Source organism: Notechis scutatus, chromosome 3 (assembly GCF_049901735.1).
Source record: "Notechis scutatus isolate UNSWTSFEM ecotype Mainland chromosome 3, rNotScu1.2, whole genome shotgun sequence".
Lineage (NCBI taxonomy): Eukaryota > Metazoa > Chordata > Lepidosauria > Squamata > Elapidae > Notechis > Notechis scutatus.
In genome coordinates, this window is record NC_142011.1 from 209615176 (window position 1) to 209637551 (window position 22376).

The window sequence follows — 22376 nt, forward strand, 5'->3', positions numbered from 1 at the left end:
AAGAACTCATTCCCAAACGACATTAAAACCATTCCTCATTTTTAAAGAGCCATTTAGGTATAGTGCTCACAAGGATTTGGGGGGCGGGGAGGGGGGGGATAGGACACATGGCAGACAGAAGGAAGCAGGAGAAGTGATGGTGAGGCTCCCAAGGGGAAGGGGGGGGTGAAGGCTGCGCCCCTCCCTCTGCTATTCTGGCCCCATCTCTCCTTAGCGTCCTGGAGGTGGGGGGTGGGGGGCCGACAGCCAGCCCTACGATAGAAAAAAACGACTTCTCTCCTTCTCCAAGCATGGAGCCCCTAGCTGGGTTCTGAACCCCGAAGATTCCCCCCCCTGCCTTGCACACCCCCAAACCAGGAACACAAATTGTGGAATCTGAGCCGAGCACGAAGGACAGACAACCTTGCAAACAAGCCGTTAGTTTTAAATTAGTTCAAACGCTACATTCACTAGTTAAATAAATTACCCACAGTGAATACTGTAAAGGAGGATGTGTGTGGGGGGTTTTTTCCCCCGTTTTTTTTTCCTTTTCTTTTTGTGTGGCCCTCCACGGACGTCTTGGTGCCCGGCGGGGGGTGGGGTGGGGGGGAGAAGCAGGCTACAATCTTTTCGACGTCTAGCCAGAACTAGACAGGTAAGGCTCAGCTACCAAAAGCAGAAGTCGGACAGAGTCCCAGAGAAGGGAGACGTCGGAAGGAGAGAGGGATGAGAATGAAGGTTTTAAAACAAAACAAAAATGTTGGCAGTGATAACCTTTAGCTGGACGGGGATTCCCCGGGCGCCCACTTCCGACAAGGCTTTGTGAGTTCTGGTTCCTCCGAGGTGTCTATTGTGCCTTTAAAGTGGCTTGTTCTTCTCTTTCTAAGCCAGGGCGGCCAACCTTGGTGGCTTTAAGACTTTATGGACTTCAACTCCCGGAATTCCTCCTCCTCCAGTCAGGTTAGCTCAGGAATTCTGGGAGTTGGAAGTCCACCAGTCTTAAAAGTTGCCAAGTTGGAAAACTCCTTGGTCTAGAGCCCAAGCAAGGATTCTTCAGGTCTTTGGGAGTTGGGCCGAGGGCTTTAGCTAGCACTGATCTTGAGAAGAACAAAAAGTGATAATGAAAGAGAAGCTGCAAAGGATAAGAGTCACCTGTAAACCCCCACACACACCTGTACGCCCCCAACAATGACGCGACACTGCAGAAAAGGAAAGCACATCAGTGCTAGGTTTTCCCCCCAAAAAAACAGGACTGGCTGCACTGAAATAATTACAACCCCCCCCATCCCTGCTGCCAAAAATCTGCTAGGGATTAAAGGACATTTTTAAAGCCAGAAGTCTTGTAGCCCTGCACACAGCAGGATGGGAAAGACAACAGAGGTGACAGTAGTGAGGTGAGATGCACACACCTAACTCCCATCCAGGGGGCTACACACTCACAAACCTCTGCTAATACTTTGCTCCAACCTGGCACCTGCCGAAGACACTGGACTGCCATTCTCACCAGGCTGGGGCCAAGAAGGTTGAATGGGCCAGGATAAAGCCTACGCCCGACTACTTGGGAATACAGACTAAGCCAGGGGTCTTCAAACTAGGCAAGGTTTAGGATCTGTGGACTTCCAACTCCCAGAATTCCTCCTCCTCCAGTCATGTTAGCTCAGGAATTCTGGGAGTTGAAGTCCACCAGTCTTAAAAACTGCCAAGTTTGAAGGCCCTTGGACTAAGCCATTTCCAAGGAGGGCTGACACGGTCTAAAACACATGTGGGCCTGGACCACGAAAGGGATCAGTGGCTGAAACACTTTCAGACTCCCTGATGTATTCAGAAAGTCGGGAAAGGCAAAAAGAAGAAGGAAAATAAAATAAGATGACCGTTGCAGGCTGGATTCCTGCAAATGACTCCTAGAATGCAAGTTGAAACGTTGCTTACTTCCAAAGATACCAACAGCACCTTCTTCTCACATGCTCTTAGCCAGGGCTGTGGCTAACTGTGACAACTTTACGACCTGGGGACTTCCAGAATGCACTTATGGCAACTTTGGCTTGGCTGGCTCAGGAATTCTGGGAGTTGAAGTCCCCAAGTCTTAAAAGTTGCCATAACTGCATACCCCTGCTCTAAATTTAAAGTCCCGCTCCTTTTTTCCTCTGGAAAGTCTGCCACTTAAGTCCAACTCTGGATTATGTCCTTTCTAAACCTAGGTCTGGCCTTGGAGACGGCTGCATCCCACTAGCATTTCCTCGAGGTAGCTTCTTCTTCCTCCTCTTCCTCCTCCTCCGCCCTGTACTTTCTCAACGGGAAGGAGGGATGTGCAGACCCAGCAAGATCCGACAGGTTGCTGGACAGGAATCTTAACTTCGGCTCCCATAGGGGAAACTTCGAGAGAACTCTTTTGTTCCTGGGAAAAACACAGCCAGCTCCTTGTCTTAAATGAATTCCTCTTTTTTTTTAAATCCCTTGGACTGGCTGCAAAAAACAAGGCAGATTGGGCCCTGGAAGGCGGGCTCTGGAACTTTCTTTTACACACACACCCCCCAAGTGTCAAATGGGCTTTTTGTGGGTGGGGAGCCTTTAGATCAGGGGTGTCCAACCTTGGCAACTTTAAGCCTGGAGGACTTCAACTCCCAGAATTCCCCAGCCAGCTTTGCTGGCTGGGGAATTCTGGGAGTTGAAGTCCTCCAGGCTTAAAGTTGCCAAGGTTGGACACCCCTGCTTCAGATTGTACCAGCGTGGAGAGGACAGCTCTTCCTTGCCCTACCTTCAAAGGTGAGGGAGATGCTAATCCTGGGAGCTAATGAAATAAAGTCTGGGAATTGGGGGGGCTCTGCTCCTCGAAGAACCTCCTCCAGGATTGCAGCTGCCTGCCCTCACAACTAGGCGTGCAGGGGCAAAAAACCCACCGCCCTTATCTTGGCTCCAACACAGAAAGGTTTGAGGGAAGAAGAAGGCTTCCCCGGCTGCCACAGAGCCCACAGGTGTGCCATCGAGATAACTTAAGCGCGCTGCTCTTCGAAGAGTGATCCTGCAGCCTGCGGGCAGTCAAGAAGTGCCGGTCCCGAGGCAGAATAGGTATTTCCCCTCGATCTTGGCCAAGAGGCTAAGGAACCCTGGACGTGCCAGCTGGAGGAAGGGGGAAGTCCTTCAGAAACCTCCTGCAGAGGTCAAGAGGTGGTTCCTGGTCAAAGGTCACCACCGCACCTTAAGAGCGAGAGCGGCCTGAGGCCAATAGATCTGGGGGGGCTTTGGGAATTCCTGCCTGGGAACCTTCACAAACGGGAACAATAATGTCTTACAACTGACAGTTCTTCCTCTGCCGATTCCAGCTGGGCTTATTCACCCACTTTTCAAAACAAGGATTTTTACCCCCAAGCCCAGCTGTGGGCAGAACTATTAACTGGAACATCCCCCCAGAGGCATTCTGGTGAAGACCTCCCCAACTTTCCATCACAGGGTAGGGTAGCGATCGCCCTTTTTACAACCTCTGGGCTTCAATTCCCAGAATTCCTGAGTCAGCCGTGCCGGCTGGCTCAGGAATTCTGGGAGTTGAAGTCCAGAAGCCATAAAACATGCTTATTCTTGTCGTATTACCACTGGATTCACGCTTGTCTCCAGCCCAACCAAATCAAGCGAGCCCCACACCAGGGCAGGATGTCTGACTAGCCATGATGAATTCAGAAGTTGTGTAGGTCAGCCAAACCAGCTTTCGCAAAAACAAACAAACAAAAAGAGCCAGCCTAGAAGTGGGCAGGGCCGGTTACACAACCGGGAGTTGCCCAGGATTCGAAGGCTGTTGTGGGCTTTTCTAAATAAAATCAGATGGCGGCCAGGAGGTAGGAGGAGAAAGGAGGAAGAGGAACGGATGAGAAGAGAAAAACCGTGCGTCCTTATTCTCTGCTAGTTGCAGGGAGGACAGCCCCCGCACACGCACACGTTTCACGTGTGCGTACAACATACCTGATCCAATTAGTTTCATACAAAGTGTTAACTGCGGTCACAAGCTTCCTTTAAAACAAAACAAAAACGTGAGGTGGGTATGCCGGGTTAAGGGTTCGGAAGGAAAAAGAAAGAAGATTGATAGCACGATCAACGTATTTCTCATGATACATTAACTACTTAGACGGTCATCCACCACCGGTTCCCATGTCAAAATGGGCTTTTAAGAGCAAGAAGCAAACATCCCTGTAGATCTCACTGAAATTTGGTGAATGTCTCCCACTGTCCTCATCCATAAACTTGCAATATATATATATATATATTTATATATTTATATATAGTTTTTTTCTTTAAAGGTACATAAAATCACACTGTAAAATTGCATAATTACTAGAAGAGCCTGTGAACTCATTTTGCACACGGGTTGTTTCAAAATACTGGGAAAGCTCCCCAAAAACGGACAAAAGAAATCATCACCCTGCATTCCGAGAAGAAATGATTTGGGTCGGTTAAAGATGCCACTTCTTCGCCTGGGGGGGAGGAGGAGGGGGTGTCGCTGGGCTGGGGGGGCTTGGGAGCTAAGCGAAAGAGGACAGTGTCCGGAAACACCCCCGGAAAGGGGTCTCTGGGGGCTTTTGTGAAGTGCAATTCAAGCCACTGGGAGGGGGCTGCTTCCTGCCAGAAGGGACCAACCGTTGAGCAGCCCCCCTCCCCGTCTCTCTCTCACTCGCTCGCCGGCCTCCCAGAAACCAGACTTTATGTGAAGCAGTCAGCAGCTCAGCCACAGGGGGAAAAGCTGGGGAGGGGGCGAGGGGGAGACTGATACATTCGTGGACATTTGGGGTGCTTTGCTCTGCTTGTTCTCCCCGCCGCTTGGGCAGAGCCTGGCATTCCATGGCAAGTGGCATGCACTCCGAGTTAAGAGCCTGGCTGGCAACACACACACACACACCCCTCTCCTCCCTGTTCTTAGGGGGGGTCCCTGAAGCTATCTAACTGGAGAATTCCCCCTCCCCACGCACTCCAGATGCAACGAGACCTGACCAGCATTTCCAGACACTACGTAATACTTGGGTCGAAGGACACCCAACCAGGATGGAAGGATAGGGGAAGGACAGGAGGCCTCCTTCGCCCCCACCCCCTCCCCAAACAGGGACACCCCATCATGGAGATCACACACAACCATGAGACAGATGTGGCCTTTTCACAATGTATTGACTAGTAGATCCCCTTGAGACACCCCCCCCCCCAACCAGGCCTCCTATGTACCCTGCATCAAGCTAACTCCCCGGTTGCCTTTTTTGGGGGGGGGGAGGGGGCACAAACGGGGAGCGTCAAAGAAGGCAGCGACTACTGTCGCCTGCCCCACATGCAAAAACGTCCTCTTTTTGCTAAAATAATCGGATAATCGTGGAAGTGGAACGCGGCCGAGGCAGCCGTGCGAGGTAACTCTGGTTCAGTGGTGCGTGCATCTCTGCCTCCCCTTTCCTCTCTCTTTCTCTCTCTCTCTCTTTCTCTCTCGCTTTCTCTTTCTCTCTCTCTCTCTCGGTCACTCTCCCAGGTTAGCTTACATGCTTACTTCTGTATCTGGAATATAAACAGACGCAGGTTGATGTTCTTGGCGGCCAGGAGTTTGTTACACTCCACAGAGTCTATGATGGGGAGCGGCATGTACTCCGTCTCGTTGTTCTCGTTGGAGAAGGCGAAGTGATAGATGACGGGGTTGATCTTCACGTCGTCGTAGGGACCCTTGAGCAGCAGGAAGGAGCACTCCATGGGCGCGCTGACTTTGCTCTTCAGGATGAGCTGGAAGGAGAGGGTGCGCTTGCACGACAGGTTGGGGTTGCGCTCCGAGTCGTTCACCCGGGCCTTCAAGACCCACGTCTGGTTCAGCACCGTAAACCTCGGCGTTTCGTAGTAAAGGCGAGTGATGAAGTCGTCGGTCCGGTACGGACGAAACTGGACTTCTGCAAGACAGCGAGAAAGGGGGGGGGGCATTTGGGGAGGAGGTGGGAGGGAAGAGAGACAGAAAAAAACAAAAAGGAGAAGCACAATTACACCAGAGGAACTGGAAGCAGGAAGAAACAAAGCTCAAGTTACCTGTGTGGCTACTGCGCGCGTGGCCTTCTTGGGCAGGAGACAAGGGTGAGGGTGGCCATTCAGAGCTAGTGAGGGGCAGGAGCAATTTGGCTGGTGGGGGGAGGAGGAGGAGGAGGAGGAGAAAAGCAGATAAAAATCAATAGGTCTTATCACGGCAAAACCCACAACAACAACAGCAACAACAAGTTTCATCGTGGCTCAAGACTGGGGGGAAGAGAGGAGCCACAGGGAAGCTCGGAGATGGTCAATCCAACCACGGCAGAGGAAAGCAGCCACGGGGCCTCCGCCACAGAAGAACGCCCTTGGCCACGTGACAAGAAGCCAACCCGAGACTCGGGGGACAGGTGAGGTCCAAGTGCAGACGGGCAGAAGCTCTCTTCGGTCTTCCGGCCTCATCCGGCTCTTTGCATCCAAGGGGCTGCAGCCTTGGGGTTACCTAGGTGGCCGGCCTCCACAGCCACCAGCCGCCAGCAGGTTTGCCACGGCCCGTGACGCCACAGCCAGGGCCAGGCCTTCCGGGAGAGCCGCTCGGATGCCTCTTCCAGCGTCCATGCGAGGTTTCTTGGGAGAGCCAAGGGCAGCCGAGGGGATGGCTCCCTCGAGGGAACAGGGCGGACGGCTCTGGAGCCCTTAATGGATATCCCAGACCAAGTGAGGTGATGCAGAAAAACCAAATCAGACAAGTCAGGGAAGGTGGCACCTTTATTTTATTATGCTATTCACAATACACAGTTGAGAAGGCAGAGTTAGGCATCGTCAACAGGCAAAACCAAACTAGGTGGGTTTTTGTGGTCTTTGTGTGTGTGTGTGTGTATTTTAAACAGGAGGGCAGAACAGCCTGGGGTGGGATACAGGAAGACAAAGAACAGTACACCAAATCATTTCGAAGACTCAAGTTTTAGACCCCCCCCGCCCGCCCCCCCCCTCCCCAAAAGTAAAAAATAAATAAAAAAAAATCGGTTTAGCCCAAGTCCAGTGTCAAGTCAGTCTCTTAAAACCCCCCGAGAGTCCACCGAGCGTTTTGCGCGATTCGAGTTTATAATCAAGATTGTTGGCCCGGTAATTTTTAAAAGTCTTTGGCGTCCCAAACCAATGGAGTTCTCTCCCAGCCACACAAACTCAGGGACGGGGGGGGCACCTCTGTGGGCAACTTTGGCTTCGTCGGTGTTTCCAGAGGACCGTTAGGAGGGCACGGCAGCGAAACCTGGACAAAGGAGGCGATGGGAGTTATTCAAGCCACACAATCAGCACTTTTGTTCTCTCCGTGTTAAAGCAGCAGCAGCAGCAGCAGCACCACCTGGCCAGCTAGAGGCTGTCTCTTTGCTAAGCAGAGGAGGGTCTGCGCCTCTCTCTTCTCTCACAGGCAGAGGGGCCGCAGGGTTTGGGGACATCCCCCCGGGGGGTGGGATTGCCAACCCCCTGCTTCCGACTTTCAACCTGGGCAGGCTGCACCCTGCTCCACCAACCCTCCCCGGCCCCTCAGCGCTACCCCATGGGCGCTGCTGGGCGCTGCAGGAGAGCCAGGTCCTCGGGGAGTCCAAATCTGGTCAGCACCAGGATGTCCTCCTTGGATCGCTTCCCACCTACCCCCACACCCACCCACCCACCCCAAAAAACCAGTTCCAGCTCTAGGATCAAGTAGGTTTCAGCAGAAAGAGAGAGAGAGAGAGAGAGAGAGAGAGAGAGAGCTGGTCACCTTTCTTCCCGTTTCCCCTGGACTCCATTTTGTTTCTTTTCTAAGCTCTAAGCACCTTTAACTTGGCTAAGAAACACCCTCGGGGGGGTCTCTGAGGCTCCAGCCTTGCTTGGGTCCGAGAGCGGATTATATCCGAGGAGACTCTTTCTGTAGAAAACGTGACTATTTACAGGGAAAGGGAAGGAGATTTCAGCATCTATTTTCCTCAAGAAACCCCGCAGCCATTTACAGAGCCTTTTCCATGCAAGTCTCCGGAACCTGCGTTGAGCCTCCTTGGAGATTCGGAGGAGGAGAGTCCCAAGCTTACCTGTGGAGGCAAATTAAACCGACATGGCTTCCTCCTTCCCCACCTGGTGGTGCATGTACATTTCTGACACGAAACGCATGCAGAGCTTTGTGGGCTGGGTCATGAGAACCAGAAACATTTTTTTTTCATACCAGGAAATGAGACAGGCCACTGCAAACTTTCAGAATGCCTACAGAACACACAACCGACTGAATGAAGCTAGGAATGCTAAAATATTTTCACCCCAAAAGAAAAATGCTTTTTGCACAAAGCTATCGGATGCACACTATTAAAAACGGCAGAATTCCAAACGAGAGAAAACTCAGTTATTTAGTAGGCACAGAAAGAGAGAAAGGAGCAGAACCCACGTTGATTTTCATCGTTAAGTCTGTGGTTTTTCTTCTTCTTCTTCTGTCGGCCATCTCTGACTGCCACATCTTACCTGCATTTAGGAACGATCCTTCCTCCCCGTCTCACCGGTGCTGCAGGGGCGTGATCAGCAGAAGGAAAAACACCCAAGGTCCGCCTGGTTCTCCTTGAGTGGCCTCAATCGGACACACACAGAATTTGCTATTCCCTCCCCCCACCTCCACAACTCCCTCCTGGCCTCTTGGTGTAATATGTGCAGTTAAATATGTGCAACCCCTAAAAATTGGGATTCTCAAGCCAACCAGAGGGAAATCTCCAGGAATCAACATTTGGGGTAGCAGCCCTGTCTGACCAGCTTCTGAACCACAGTTGCTGCATGTTAGGTAAGAGAAATAAGTTAATCCACAGATACCACCGAAATGAGGCGGGAGGAGAAAAACCGAAAGCACAAGAGTCACCCCCATCAGGGCTTGCGTCCCCAGTCATTACCTGTGTAACCGATCTTCTCGAAGCTGAGCAGGCCGAAGATGCTGTTGTAGAGCTGCATTTCCCTTTTATGTGTTTGGTCCATTTCATCCAGGATCTCCATTAGCTCGTTCCCTGTCTTGCTGGGGTGGGTGCACTCCGCTTCGTGGACGGTGAGTTCGTGGTAAGGGCCCTGCCACGGGCACCCAATCCGCTTGTACTTGCACTGAGTCACCCTGCAGATGGAAAGCGGGGCAGGCCTACGATGAGCGGGAAGAAAAGGCCGCACGATGGAGAACGCAGGGGGCCAGAACTGGGACAGGGCAATGCCCGGAGGCACAAACACCAGAGACTTCCATCGTTTGCCCGGGAGAAAATTTGTTCCATGAAAGAAACGACATGGCCGTCTAATCCTACCACGGATAAGAGCCAAACGTTCGTTTAAACTAAACAGAAGGGACCAAGAAAGGAAGAGAGTATTTGTCGCTGTGGAATAGAACGAATCTGATTTTATTCGTAGAAGCCTCTAAATCCAGGACCACTACATTCCTACGTGCACCTTCTCCTTTCAATCTGGTATACGTTACACAAAGCCAATCTCTCTCTCTCGTCTGTCCTGAACCCGTTGCCGGTTTCGATGGGTGGCCTCCAGCATCAACTAAGACTGCTGTTGGAAACCTCTTAGGCTCCACATTTAAAAGAACCATCAGCAAAAGAGCTGCCCAACTTTGCCCTCTCTTTTCAGAGCCTTCATGGGGTGCGACCATAGGGACGGAAGAATTTTCAAATTCTTTTCTAACGAGGTGAAGGGTAACAGTTGACACATTCACTAGCGTAATTAGGAAAAACTTGCAGGAAACCTTTGATTAGCCCATGGCTGCTCCCCTTATTTATATAATCAAGAAAGATTCTATTAGAACAGGGGCCCAAACTTGGCAAGATTTTTAGACTTCAACTCCCAGAATTCCTCAGCCATAATACAGGGCTCTGCCATATTTGGAGACCCCTGTATTACGAGTATAATATGGGAAGATTTTAATTTTAATTATGCTCTATCTCAATTTAACTATCTTGATCTCTTTCTTTATCAAACACACCACATCCGGCAACCCGCCCTACGGTTCACCTCTGAACAGCTCCCTCGGCATGGATGTCCTTTCCACCAGTACTCCAGGATCTTCCTATTATTCCAGGAAGTCAAGGCGAGAGGCTCTCTTAAAAGGGCAGAGCTCCACTTTCCCAGAATCCCAAGGGGCAGGGTCACCCCCCAGACCAGCTGGGAATCCCAGGAGCTGCATTCTTCCACCATAGCAGAATGGCAAAGGCAGCTTGAGTAGTTCTCGTTCTCTCTCTCTCTCTCTCTCCCTCCCTCCCCCTCTTTTTTTTTTTTTTGCACCATTGTAAAAAGCGACCTGTGCCATTTACCTGTCCTGACATTCTTCTTTCTGGTGTCTCTCCAGAAGAGAACGAGGGAACTGCCTCATGCAGAAGCCACACTCCGAGGGTAGCTCGCTCACTGCTTTTTCCACCGCCAGGTTTCGGCAGCAAAGGCTCTTGCTGATCTCGCAGCGGCAGTTGGGACAGGTAGCCTGCTCCTCCTTCAGCCGGGCATCGGCCAGCAGGTGGATGAAACATCCCGCACACATCAGGTGACCATTTGTACACTGTGGGGGGGGGGGAGGAAAAGCAGAACCTCAGAGGTCTTCTCCAACAGACAGCACGGAAACACACCTGCGTTTTCTCTACCTTCAAACGGTTCATCCCTGCCCCCCCACAGGATTCTCAGGCAGGTGCTGGTATTGATGAAGGAGAAGATTTGTAGCTCAGGGTCGACATGAGGGGTCCTTGGTGGTTTTCTTGCAGATGTTTCGTGGCTGAATTAGGTCAATCATCGGTGACTATGGTCCCTAGTTTGGGTAATGAAGCTTCTGCAAGAAAGCCCCCAAGCTCAGAGACCACCAAAGACCTCTCAGGTGCTGGCATTTTAAAGCTGCATTTGTTTGATAATGGCCTTATTACACCTCTGAAGAGAGTTACAAAAAGAAGGTGGCGCCTCTTCCAGTAAGAAACAGCACGAACAGAGAAATAATTGACAATTCTGCCCACCTCTGCCTAGGCATTTACTGATCACATTCCACATTCTTGCTTTCAATCCCAGAGCCCATGTAAACTCAAGAGGTCAGAATCCGGCGTTTCCAAAAAAACGGGCACTAGAGCAGCACTATATCAACTCTGAAGGCCTTTGCTCAGCCTCTCCAGGAACTGAAGAAGGGGGAGAGATTTTTTTTTACAAGTCATACACAGGACAGATGACGATGGAACATTATTTTGAGGCCCTTATACCAGGGGCCTCCAACCTTGGCAACTTTTAAGACTTGTGGACTTCAAGTCCCAGAGTTCCTCAGCCAGGTTTTGCTGTAGCTTTGCTGGCTGAGGAACTCTGGGAGTTGAAGTCCACAAGTCTTAAAGTTGCCACGGATGGAGACCTCTGCCTTATATGATGAAAACACTGGTCACTTTCAAGGTAGGGAAATGTCAAGGAAAGGCATCCAATCTCTGAGTTACTGTGACTCAACAGGTGAAAATTAATTAAAATTACCCAGGGAAGGCTTCAAAGACAGATCTATTATCTTTTGAATCAAGCCCAACTCCTGGCTTCATGGATACATCCAGGTAGCCTTCTGGTGGACAATATTGAAATGATTTGCTAATGTCTTCTTCTACGATGCTTTTCCAGCCTCCCTTTCTAGCCTATAGCTCTGCTGGGTCTTCCATTTAAGTATCCGTTTTTCAAGAGCAGCCAAAATCACTTATATCCTGCTGTTTAAATACGAAAGTCATGAGCACTGGGGGTGGGGTGGGGGGGAGAAACCTTCCAGCTTTACATAGGGTACGAACTGAGCTGCCTGTAGCAAGGCAGAAGAAAAGTGTCAAATCGGCAAATGGAGGGAATTGGCACCCTCAGCACAACATGCATGGATTTTTCCAAACGGTTTGACCTGTACTTTTAAGGATTACTAACTGGTTTAAAAAAAAATACAAAAGCAGACTAGTTAGAGCAGGGGTGTCCAACCTTGGCAACTTTAAGACTTGTGGACTTCAACTCCCAGAATGGCTGAGGAATTCTGGGAGTTGAAGTCCACAAGTCTTAAAGTTGCCAAGGTTGGACACCCTGAGTTAGAGCAACAGTCTTCCCTATAATGATGTCGGCCTGATTGAAGAAGAATGAATTGATGCCTTTGAACTGGAGCGTTGGTGTAAATTACTGCCTATACCACGGGCAGCCAAAACAACCAACAGGGAGGTGTTCAACGGTATAAAACCAGACATATCGTTAGAAGCTAACACCGTAAGACCACGTCTGGTTTACTTTGGCCACGTTATGCGTGCAAATTCACTGGACAAGGCAACGATGCTAGGAATGGTTAGTGAAAGAAGAAGGTGGTGCAAGCAACGCACACGCTGGCTTCATACCATCAAATCTGATACAAAGCCAACCACTGAAAGAAGCAGCGATTGACAGGTAGCACGGGGAGGCCTTGCCTAGAAAGTTGCCAAATGTCGGACGCAATAGTTAAAGCCAACTAACTAGTTGAAAACAAAAAAGAAACAGAAAGACTAAATGGGTCGTTTTCTTCAGGGGGAGGGACTAAGAAATGGGAGTTCCTCGTTTTCATTTTAGTGAGTTCATAATTGATCTCAGCAAACAGTAGGATCTTGAGTAATTAATCCATCAATCCTCGTCCAAGCCCCTGCTGAAGCAGGAAACTCTGTATTTCAGACAAAAGGTTGTCCAATTTCTTCTAAAAACCCTCCAGTAACTTATTGTTTTAAACTTTTAGCCCCCAACTGGATAACGGAATCACTAAGATGGAAGGGATCTTGCGAGGCCTTCTAGTCCAGCCCCCCTCTCTCAAGCAGGAGAACCTACTGTGACAAAAGGAGGCCATGCAAACGCAGTTTTGTCCCTCGTCCTGGGCAATTTGGGGCAGCCCTATAGAAATTAAAAGATTGAAAAGAAACATTTGGGGGACCAGTTAGTCTCAAGAGAACTCTCCACCACCATGGCATTTGTTTCCAGGTCAGAGTTGCACGGATCCCTGTGGGGATCCCAGGTACGTCACCCCATTACACCGTGGGAGAGTAAAATAAAGGCACATCCAAGCACGGTTTTAGCTTCTCCTTCTCTCACTTGTGTTTCAGTGGGGTTTCAAGGCTCTTCCAACAGTGTAGTCCGAGTTGTACATTTTGGCTGAAAGACGAGCATAGACCTGGGGTGGGCAACGGTGGCCCGTTTACAACCTGTGGACTTCAGCTCCCAGAATTTCTCAGCCAGGCATGCATGGCTGGCTCAGGAATTCTGGGAGTTGAGGTCCACAGGTTGTAAAGGGGCCACTGTGGCCCACCCTGATATATCGACCAGGGGTCTCCAACCTTGGCAACTTTAAGCCTGGAGGACTTCAACTCCCAGAATGCCCCAGCCAGCTTTGCTGGCTGGGGAATTCTGGGAGTTGAAGTCCTCCAGGCTTAAAGTTGCCAAGGTTGGAGACCCTGAATATTATAGACTATACTAATATTGTAAATGCTCCCTACCCAGGTATACGAATAACTACAGATGATCCTGTATGGCTAGATGGCTAGACTAGAGAAAAGAAGTCATTAAGGGAGACATGATAGCAGTGTTCCAGTATTTGAGGGGCTGCCACAAAGTGGAGGGGCGGGGGGGGGGGGGTCAACTTATTTTCCAAAGCACCAGAACGCAAGACAAGAGAAACAATGGATGGAAACTAATCAAGGGGAGAAGCAACCTGGAATTGAGAACGAATTTGATGACAGTGAGGACAATCAGCCAGTGGAACAGCTTGCCACCAGGGAGGCTTTTGAGAAGAGATTGGACACAGCCACTTGTCTGAAATGGTCTCCTGCTTGAGCAGGGGGGCTGGACTAGAAGACCTCCAAGGTCCCTTCCAGCTCTGTTCTGCTTGATCCGGCTGAATAGGGTACAATGTGTGCTTCTTTGGCTACCCAAAACGATCCATCCTTGCTTTTTTTCTAAAGTCACCCTCAAGTTAAAGCCAACATCCACGCACGTTCTTGGGGGTGTCGTGGAAGAGATTCACCCCACCGGAAAGATTTTCAACTTCCAGAGTGGAACATCTTGATCCCCATCTTGATTTCCATCTGCTGCAAACAAGGCTATTTAGGATTCCCAGCTCTTTAGAACGGGCAGCCTTTCCTGGATGTTTATGGCATTTCAGACTTTTTGGCCCGCCTGCCATTCATCTCCTTATATTACAGGCGGTCCTTGATTTACAAAAGTTCATTTAGTGGTCGAAACCGGCACGAAAAAAGGTGACTTCTGGCCATTTTCCATACTTATGACTGTTGCAGCACCCCACCCCACCCCACGGTCACATGATCAAAATTCAGACACTTGGTAACTGGTTCATACTTATGACGGCCGCAGTGTCCCGCGATCCCCTTTAGCGAACTTCTGGCAAGCAAACTCAATAGGAAAGCCAGATTCACTTAACCACCATGTTACTAAACTGCGGTGATTCACTTAACAACGGTGGCAAGAAAGGCTGCGAAGTGGGACAAAAATCACTCCACAAATGTCTCACTTAGCAGCATAAACTTTGGGCTCAGTTGTGGTTGCAAGCAGAGGATGAGCCGTACTGCACTACCGCTTTTTTTAAATCCCGGTTGCATAATAAAGATATAATCCCTTTCATTGTAGGTCAGAGTTTAAAAATAATAACCGACTGCAACTCCAAGGAAACTCAGACCCCTCCCTCCGTTTCCCCTGAAACTCCCCCCAATTCTACAATCAAAGCAGCTGCTGTTTTAAACGCCCCCTTATCTGTACTCTTGATAGCTCCCAGATCCGTAAGATAACTCCCTTCTCTACCCAATTATCACACTGCTTTGCTTTGTGGCTTTCAAATTCAAACAACTTCACCTCCACCCAAGATAGGAGGGACACCCGCAGGGGAAGGTCCTGCTCATTATTGCCAACAGATGTTGAAACCCCCTGGGAAAAATAAGTAGATAAAATTTCTTGTGGGAGATTTTCAAGCCTCAAAAGCATGGCTCGGTATAATCATTGCCAGCCTCTGGTTATATGAAATGTTTGTTCACCCAGCTGTCACTTCAGGGGAGTTTGTCCAATTAATGAAATGGTCGCTAATGAAATGGTCGCTGGCATTACAAGCACCTGAAGGCAGGACAAGAAACGGTGGACAGAAACCTACCAAGGAGAGAGAGCCAACCTAGAAATAAGGAGGAATTTTCCCGACAGCTAGAACATATTAATCAGGGGAACGGCTTGCCTCTGGAAGTTGTGGGTGCTCCAGCACTGGAGGGTTTTAAGAAGAGATTAAACAACCATTGGTCTGAAATGGTATTGGGGCTTCTGCCTTGGGCAGGGGGTTGGGAACCCCAAGGCCCCTTTCCAACTGTTATTCCGTTACCCATCCAGACTCACCAAATTAACTGGTTGTCACTGCCTACAAAAGGTTATCCAGCACCTCATTTCGTTGCACCCGCTTGCGAGTGTAATGACAAATAAATTCTTATGTTATTCTTATCAACTCTGTAAACGACTTAGAGAGGCTGTAAAACACTGTAAAGCCATATATAAGTCTAAGTGCTGTTGCTATTAGGAGCCAGAGCACAGCTGGACTCGAGATCAGCCATTTTCCAGAGGGAGTCCAGAATCAAACTGTTTCAACGATGCTGCAGATCACGTTTTCTAGATCCCTGAAATTTCAGGTTAAGAATTATTAATTCATAAAACTAGCCTTTATCAAGCCATAGTATTTTAATACTACGGAGGGAAAAAGAGGAAGAGGTCAGGCTTCTGTTTTCTCCCCAGGATGTTTTCAGAGATAAGGAAATATCGCAAGTTGTTAAGAAAGATCCAGACAGACTTATGGTGTGGTCTTTTCCGCCTGGATACAGAATACAGTCTCTTTTCCGTGTTTATTTAACAATTATTTCCAAAGGGGCAGCCACATTTCTTGATAAGAAAAACGCACTATGCTTTTTTGTAGTTTTGAGAAAACTTGTGGCCACAGAAAAAGCAGAAGTCACCTTACATTCTGTTGTGCTGTAGGTCCATCTTCTTCATGACCAACAGCCAGCAAAAGTCTTTTTCCACCAAGGCTTTTCCTGATCATACTTATCCTATTTATTGAGTAGCAAAAACAGCAAGTAGAACAATGGCTCAATTTATACCAACCCTTGATCTGTTCAAATTTCTATTCCTAAAGCATTGAAGAGAAAATCACTCTCACTTCTTCAGTTCTACAGATTTTAAACCAAGATCAACTAATTTTACTAAAGTTCTGAAAAATCACTTCTGAGTCCCAACAAGGAAAGCAGTGAGCACTTTAAACAATTAAAGCAATTATTTATTGGGTAAATAAGCGGCTCCAGTCTGCAATTCTAAGCAGTGTACAATTCGCCGCCTCCCCCCTGTACATTTGAAATTAAAAACCAAACAATCGGTTAAAAACAGCAACTGGAAAATACTCCTATGGAATCGGAAGTCCTAAATAATAACGTTAACAATAATAAAAGGGAATCCAAACTCACAACCCTTGGCTTGGTGGGAATAAGGTTTTCACCGGCTTCCTAAAAGCCAGAAAGGAAGGTGTGAATGACATACCAGGGGTACGCTTTTGCAGAAGGAGGGGAGGATTAAGTGGCTGAAAAGGCCTGCTTGCATGGCTTAACGGATTAACTTTTCCTCCAAGGTTGTCTGCAATTGCAGCCTAACTAACTTTCTCCACAACCAAAAGGGGAGGTTAGAGACAGGTTCACGATTGTCTAGTACAACTGGGTTAAGTAATGGCTTCTTGAGAAAAGGGTGCCTCACCCGCCACTTGCAAAGAAGGGGTTACATACCCTTCCTAAAAAACACATTTGCCACTGCTTGGATCTACTTCTTTTCATTGCCTCCCTACCCCCACCAGGCCGTCACCAATCAGGAAACTTCCTCAAGCCCCACAAGATCCAAGGCACCCCAAACAACGTTACAGGATGGAGCCAGGACCATCTGATCCCCTGCCCAGCAGGTGTCAAGCCCTACGTGTTTCTGCTCAAGGGGTCTGGAAAACCCCGATCAGGGGTCTCCAATCTTGACAACTTTAAGCCTGGAGGACTTCAACTCCCACAATTCCCCAGCCAGCAAAGCTGGCCAAGGTTGGAGACAAGGGGGAGGGGGCACACACACACACACACACACACACACACACAGGCAATTCCCTCACTTGAAGAGATAGCAGAAAAGAGATCTCCAAACCCCAAGCCCTGACTGCAACTCACAAACGATGCTGCCCGGTTGCCCAGTAAAGCCGGATATCTTGCACTGGTGGCCTCATGAGTAGGTGTCCCAGGGCTCGTTGTGTGTAACTAGGTTGGAGACCCCTGCCCTAAAGGGTCTTCCTGCCCATCTTTGTCCAGTGGGGTATAGATTATTTTGAAAAGAGTCACTGGACCGCAATTTATCCACAGAAAAAATCTGGAGAAATCGTGATATTTTGCCTTATTGCCATGGCAGAGGTCTTAGCGGTTACTGATCAGGTTTATCCTATGCCACTGGCGCTTTAGGCATCCCTTGCGTTTGCTTTGTTCTCTGGGGCCCTGCAGAAAACTGAACCCCCTCCTCTCTTAATCTTTGCAAGAAGGGTCTTAAAGCATCTTTCAGCTGGTCATTATTCTGATGGGAAAGTCAGCGAAGGCGGCAATTGTATCCAAAGCAAAGCTACTATTTCAGCAGACGGTTAAGGCCTTTGGGGCAAACTTTGCCTTGCCATCCATTCTAAAAATTCTCCATGCAACCCCCTGGAAACCATAGTGTTCCATTAAGGGCCTGTATGGCAGCTCCATCAAATGGGGCCTTCCTCTCTGTGGAACTTTGTGGCACCAGAGAACCTCCAAACTTGGCAGCTTTTAGGACAGGTGGAGTTCAACTCCCATCACAGCTGGCTGAGGAATTCTGGAAGTCCTCAAGGCTTCAAGTAGATAGCTATGCTGGCTAGAGAATTCTGGGAGTTGAACTCCACACGTCTTAAAAGTTGCCAAGTTTGGAGACCTCTGCTCTATAATGAAGACATACTATGTTTTTCCAAACAGTTCAACGCATTTTTTTTTAATCAGTAGGATAATTGGAATCCCCAGGAGGGAAAAAAAAAAGTGAAAACTAACAAGCCTCGATGCCACAAATATGCCACATCTCCTTACTGGCCACGCTAACCAGGTTTGTTAGGCTCCTCCTATCCAGGCAAAGAAAAAGAAAAGGGCAAGCAGGATCTATTGTTTGGGACTCCAATCCTGGTTGACTTCTATATGAACAGGACCTTGCACCTGGAAATACCACAGAAGGTAGAAGCGTGCACAACCATGGAACCGTTAAGCCTGTTACTTTAGAGCAGGACTCTCCAAACTTGGCAATTTTAAGATCTTTCAAGGATGGCTAGCTGGGGAATTCTGGGAACTGAAGTTCAGAAGTCATAAAAGTTGCCTCGTTTGGGGACCCCCTTGCTTTGGAGTCCTTCTACGTGGTCTTAGGCAAGAGGGCAGGCATCACCAAATTCCAAGGGCAGAGGTTTTATTACTGCAAATAATTTCATTAGCCCACCGTTTAATTATCTGTGTACTTCACTATCGCTTCATGATGATGGCACAATTCTATGCAACAGACAGAAAATACATGGAGGTTTCAGATGCCACACAACCATGGCCATGACCTTCACATATAGAGATTTAACCAGCACAGATTATGTGGCACTGTGACATGGTCACACAACTTGGTTGAATTCAGCACCCCTCCCTCCCTTATATATCAATGTAAACAAACATTTAAAGCTGGGACTGAGGAGGAAGAGAAAACAGATGTCCATTCTTCCCTCTCCCAGGAAAGGAATCATTAAAGCATAACCAGACAAAAGTCCATTTAACTGTTGGCTTGCTTGCTTGGCTGCCTTGTCCAAAGAGCCTTTTTGGGGGGGGCTTCTTTGGCCTAAAATGATCACAGGAACTGGAAAGAGAAATAGAATAGCATTCTTTATTGGCCAAGTGCGATCGGACACACAAGGACTTAGTGCTCCCACTCAAGCCAAAAACAAAAGCAAGAAAGACTGCTCAAAAGAACAATCTGGAAGAGTAAGAAGGGGACGCAGCTTGACCGACCCACCTTATGCTACACCTTGCAGAACTCTTTCATGCCAGAACAGAGACAAAAACTGACTATCCACCGGATGCCAACCATTTTGATTCATCCGATAGCCTGGAAAAACTAAAACATGCTTTTTTAAGTCTGGAGATTTACTACGAATTGGAAAAATGCTTGCTTGCCCTGTCATAGACTCTGAATGTTAAAAGAGGTCTGTACTTCTTTGTGGCCTCTCTTCGTTTCATACTAGAAAGCAACTTCAGACTTCTCCCTGTTCATTTTTGTAATGATTGTGCAAATTCCAAACCCAAAAGTCTTAACATTTACATTTAGTAAAAGAAATAAATTGGACTGGGAGCAAAAGGTTCAAACTCCTGTGTTCCAGTCCAGTTTTATCTGAACATTTAGTTGTTAAAAAAATTAACAGCAAAGTATTATTAAGAACACCTTAATTAACAGGGAGAGAAGCATACCTGTTCAACAAATGTTTGCCAACAACAAGTAATCTTTGTGAACCCAACCTATCAATGTACTGGCTACGTAAGTTCCTCCTTTCTTTCCTGCACCTCCATCCTTCCCTCAGAACCAATACTTTCCTGTAATAATTAAGGTGCCTGGTTACAGTTTACATCTTTATGCAGAGACATCAATATGTAAAACATTCTTATGGACAATTATAAAAAGAAAAAGCAGAAAAGGTAATGCCCCAGTGACTCCTAAGAACAGTAAATGCACTGGATGGTCTAAGTCTGCTATCCAATTATAAAGGATGGATTTGAACCCCATTTTTATAAAAGCAATAAATAACATGCCTAAATCCCACTACAGAACACCAACACGTGCAGTAGCTTATTCTTATTTATTATGGAAAGCCGCCTTCTTACAATTTTAAATATGGATAGAAGGAAAAAGAAACCCCCAGAATCATTTCTTTCCCCACAGCAGTCTTTCAAAATAAGGCTCCATCAGGAAAACCTTATAGGGCTGTGCTACAAAAACTGAGGAAAAGACCCAACAGGGAGATGTTAAGATAAGAACCACACCTGATGAGCAGACAAAGGGGAAGACTAACAGAAGGTGGGAGGGGCAAGAGACAACCTAGAAAATTTGTTTTTCACCTTTATGCAAAGGACAGCATATTGTATACATATACCTGTAAAAAACATAAGTGAGTCACCCTAGGGCGAAAGGGACACCTTTAATACATCTCCCAGCAACCCTATCCTCTTTCTTGCTTACTTGTTCAAAAAGGCAGCACACCCTACCATTCTTCACTTACCTTTATCACATTGGTTACTGCAAACCTTCCCTCCCAGCCCAAAAAAGGTATCCCTATCCTTCTCTTTCCTTGCTTTCAGTTCAAAAAGCCAGCATTAACTTACCTTTATCACACAAGTGACTGCAACCCTCCACCCCAAGAAAAAAAAAAAAGTAAGAGACTCATTCCTGCAATTGCTCCATTATTTCTAAAAACAGCCATCTATGGGGCATCCCACAGGTGCTTTTTCAGAAAGAAACTGGACTTCATTTTCTCTTTGAAGACCTTTTGCTTCTTGTCCCAGAAGCTTCTTCAGCTGTGACTGGATGGTGGGGAACAAAAGGACTGATACCCCTTGCAGGCAGCTGGTCATTTGCATCCTTTCTGAGAGTAGTTGAGGCCACTTGGAGGTTTATATGTGTCCTCGGTGTCCCCAGAGTGGTGCAAATGGTTCCTGTAGTCTGCCATTTTCCCTCTGGAGTTTCAGCTATGCAATTTGGGATGAACAGCCTTCGAATGGTGTGGGAGTAGGAACAGATTTCCAGAAGAAAAAAAATTGCAGACCACAGGAACCATTAGCACCACTCAGGTGACTCTGAGGACCCAGATAAACCTCCAAGGGGCCTCAACTCTCTCTAAAAAAAAAGGATGCAAGTGACCAGCTGTCTGCAAGGAATATAAATCCTTCCATTCCCTACCACTATCCAGTAAGAGGTCACAGCTGAAGAAGATTCTTGTATGAGAAATGAAACGTCAAGAAAAGAAAAAAAAAAAACCAGAAAGTCCAGTTGCCTCTTGAAATAAGCACCTTTGGGACAAGCATGATTTGGAAGATTGGGGATATCTACAGGTCCATGTATGTATAGGATGCTATTTCATAGAGCAGGCGCCTCCAAACTTGACAACTTTAAGACTTGAGGACTTCAACTCCCAGCATTCCCCCGCCAGCTTTGCTGGCGGGGGAATGCTGGGAGTTGAAGTCCCCAAGTCTTAAAGTTCTTGGTTGGAGACCCTAGGGCAGGAAAGCACCTTTTCCAGGTATCCCTTCAGGCTCTTACAATTTTTTGGGGGGACATGCATGACAGACTTTCCTTGCAGAGACCCCCCCCATTCCTTACAGAGGCCCCTCCCCCAAAAAAGGCTTACCTGCCCATCATTCCCAGCCATGCAGCCCAGGTGAGGGGTGTGTGTGTGTGTGAGGGTCGTCCCAATTTTTGGGGGGAGGGGGTTGAAGAGCTCGCCCTCCCTTCCCTCCGGGACTGGGCCGCCGCCCCCGCCCCCAAATCTGCAGCGGGAAGACCCTCCTCCTCTCTGACCCACCCCAGGGAGAGGCGGCCCGCACCTGGTAGACGGAGGCCTTGGGCAGGTCGAGGCACACCGTGCAGCACAGCACCGAGTAGAGCCGCTCCTCCAGCTTCACGCCGCCGCCGCTCGCGCCGCCCTCGGCCCCGCCGGGCAGCTTGAGCCGCTTCTTAGGAGGCCCGTCGGAGTCTCGGTCGCCGCCGGGCTCGGGCTGGCCCCTGCCGGCCGCCGCCGCCCCCCCGCCCGCCCCGCCGCCCCCGAGCGGGGCCCCCCTCAGGGCCCGGGCCCGCCGCGGCCGCCACCGCGTCCCCAGCACCAGCGGCCCCGCGGCTGCCGCCACGCCGGCCGCCGCCACCACCCGTTGCCGGGCTCCCGCTCGTCCGGCCCCGACATCATGCTCTGGCTCGGGCGCTGCTTCAGCCCGCGGTGGTCAGCCCCGGTCCGGCCGCCTCAGGCGCCGCCATCTTGGTTTGGCTCCTTTCCCCAGGCAGGCGGCGGGCGGGTGCCGTCGGGCCACGCCCTCTCCCGCCTCGCTCAGCCAATCCCCGCCGGCCGCTCACGCCCGACGCTCCTACCCGCCCCCACTCCGTCAATAGCACCACGCACGGCAACGCGTGAGCCAGCGAGACAAACAGCCTCCTCTTCCAATCGCTACGCGCAGCCGGAAACGGACAGGGCGCGCGGCTGCTCAGCATTTACCCTTTTAAGGACCCGCCTATTAGCGCTCTTCGAGGGCGGGGCCCGGGGCGGGAGGAGGAGGAGGAGGAGGGAGACGAATGGCGGGGCACGCCCAAAGCAGCGGCAGCCTATC

At 49.1% G+C, this 22376-nt stretch overlaps 1 protein-coding gene across 1 annotated transcript; it reads right to left on the bottom strand.

Moving 5' to 3' along the window:
* Nucleotides 1-5105: 5105 nt before the first annotated feature.
* ZFTRAF1 (zinc finger TRAF-type and ring finger containing 1) lies at nucleotides 5106-22243 on the bottom strand. The gene is made up of 4 exons (XM_087962292.1): nucleotides 21606-22243; nucleotides 10251-10489; nucleotides 8850-9061; nucleotides 5106-5876 (listed from the first exon to the last, which is right to left on the bottom strand). The coding sequence occupies exons 2-4, from the start codon at nucleotides 10469-10471 to the stop codon at nucleotides 5485-5487; spliced, it is 825 nt and encodes a 274-aa protein (XP_087818418.1). The 5' UTR covers nucleotides 10472-10489; nucleotides 21606-22243; the 3' UTR covers nucleotides 5106-5484.
* Nucleotides 22244-22376: the final 133 nt, after the last annotated feature.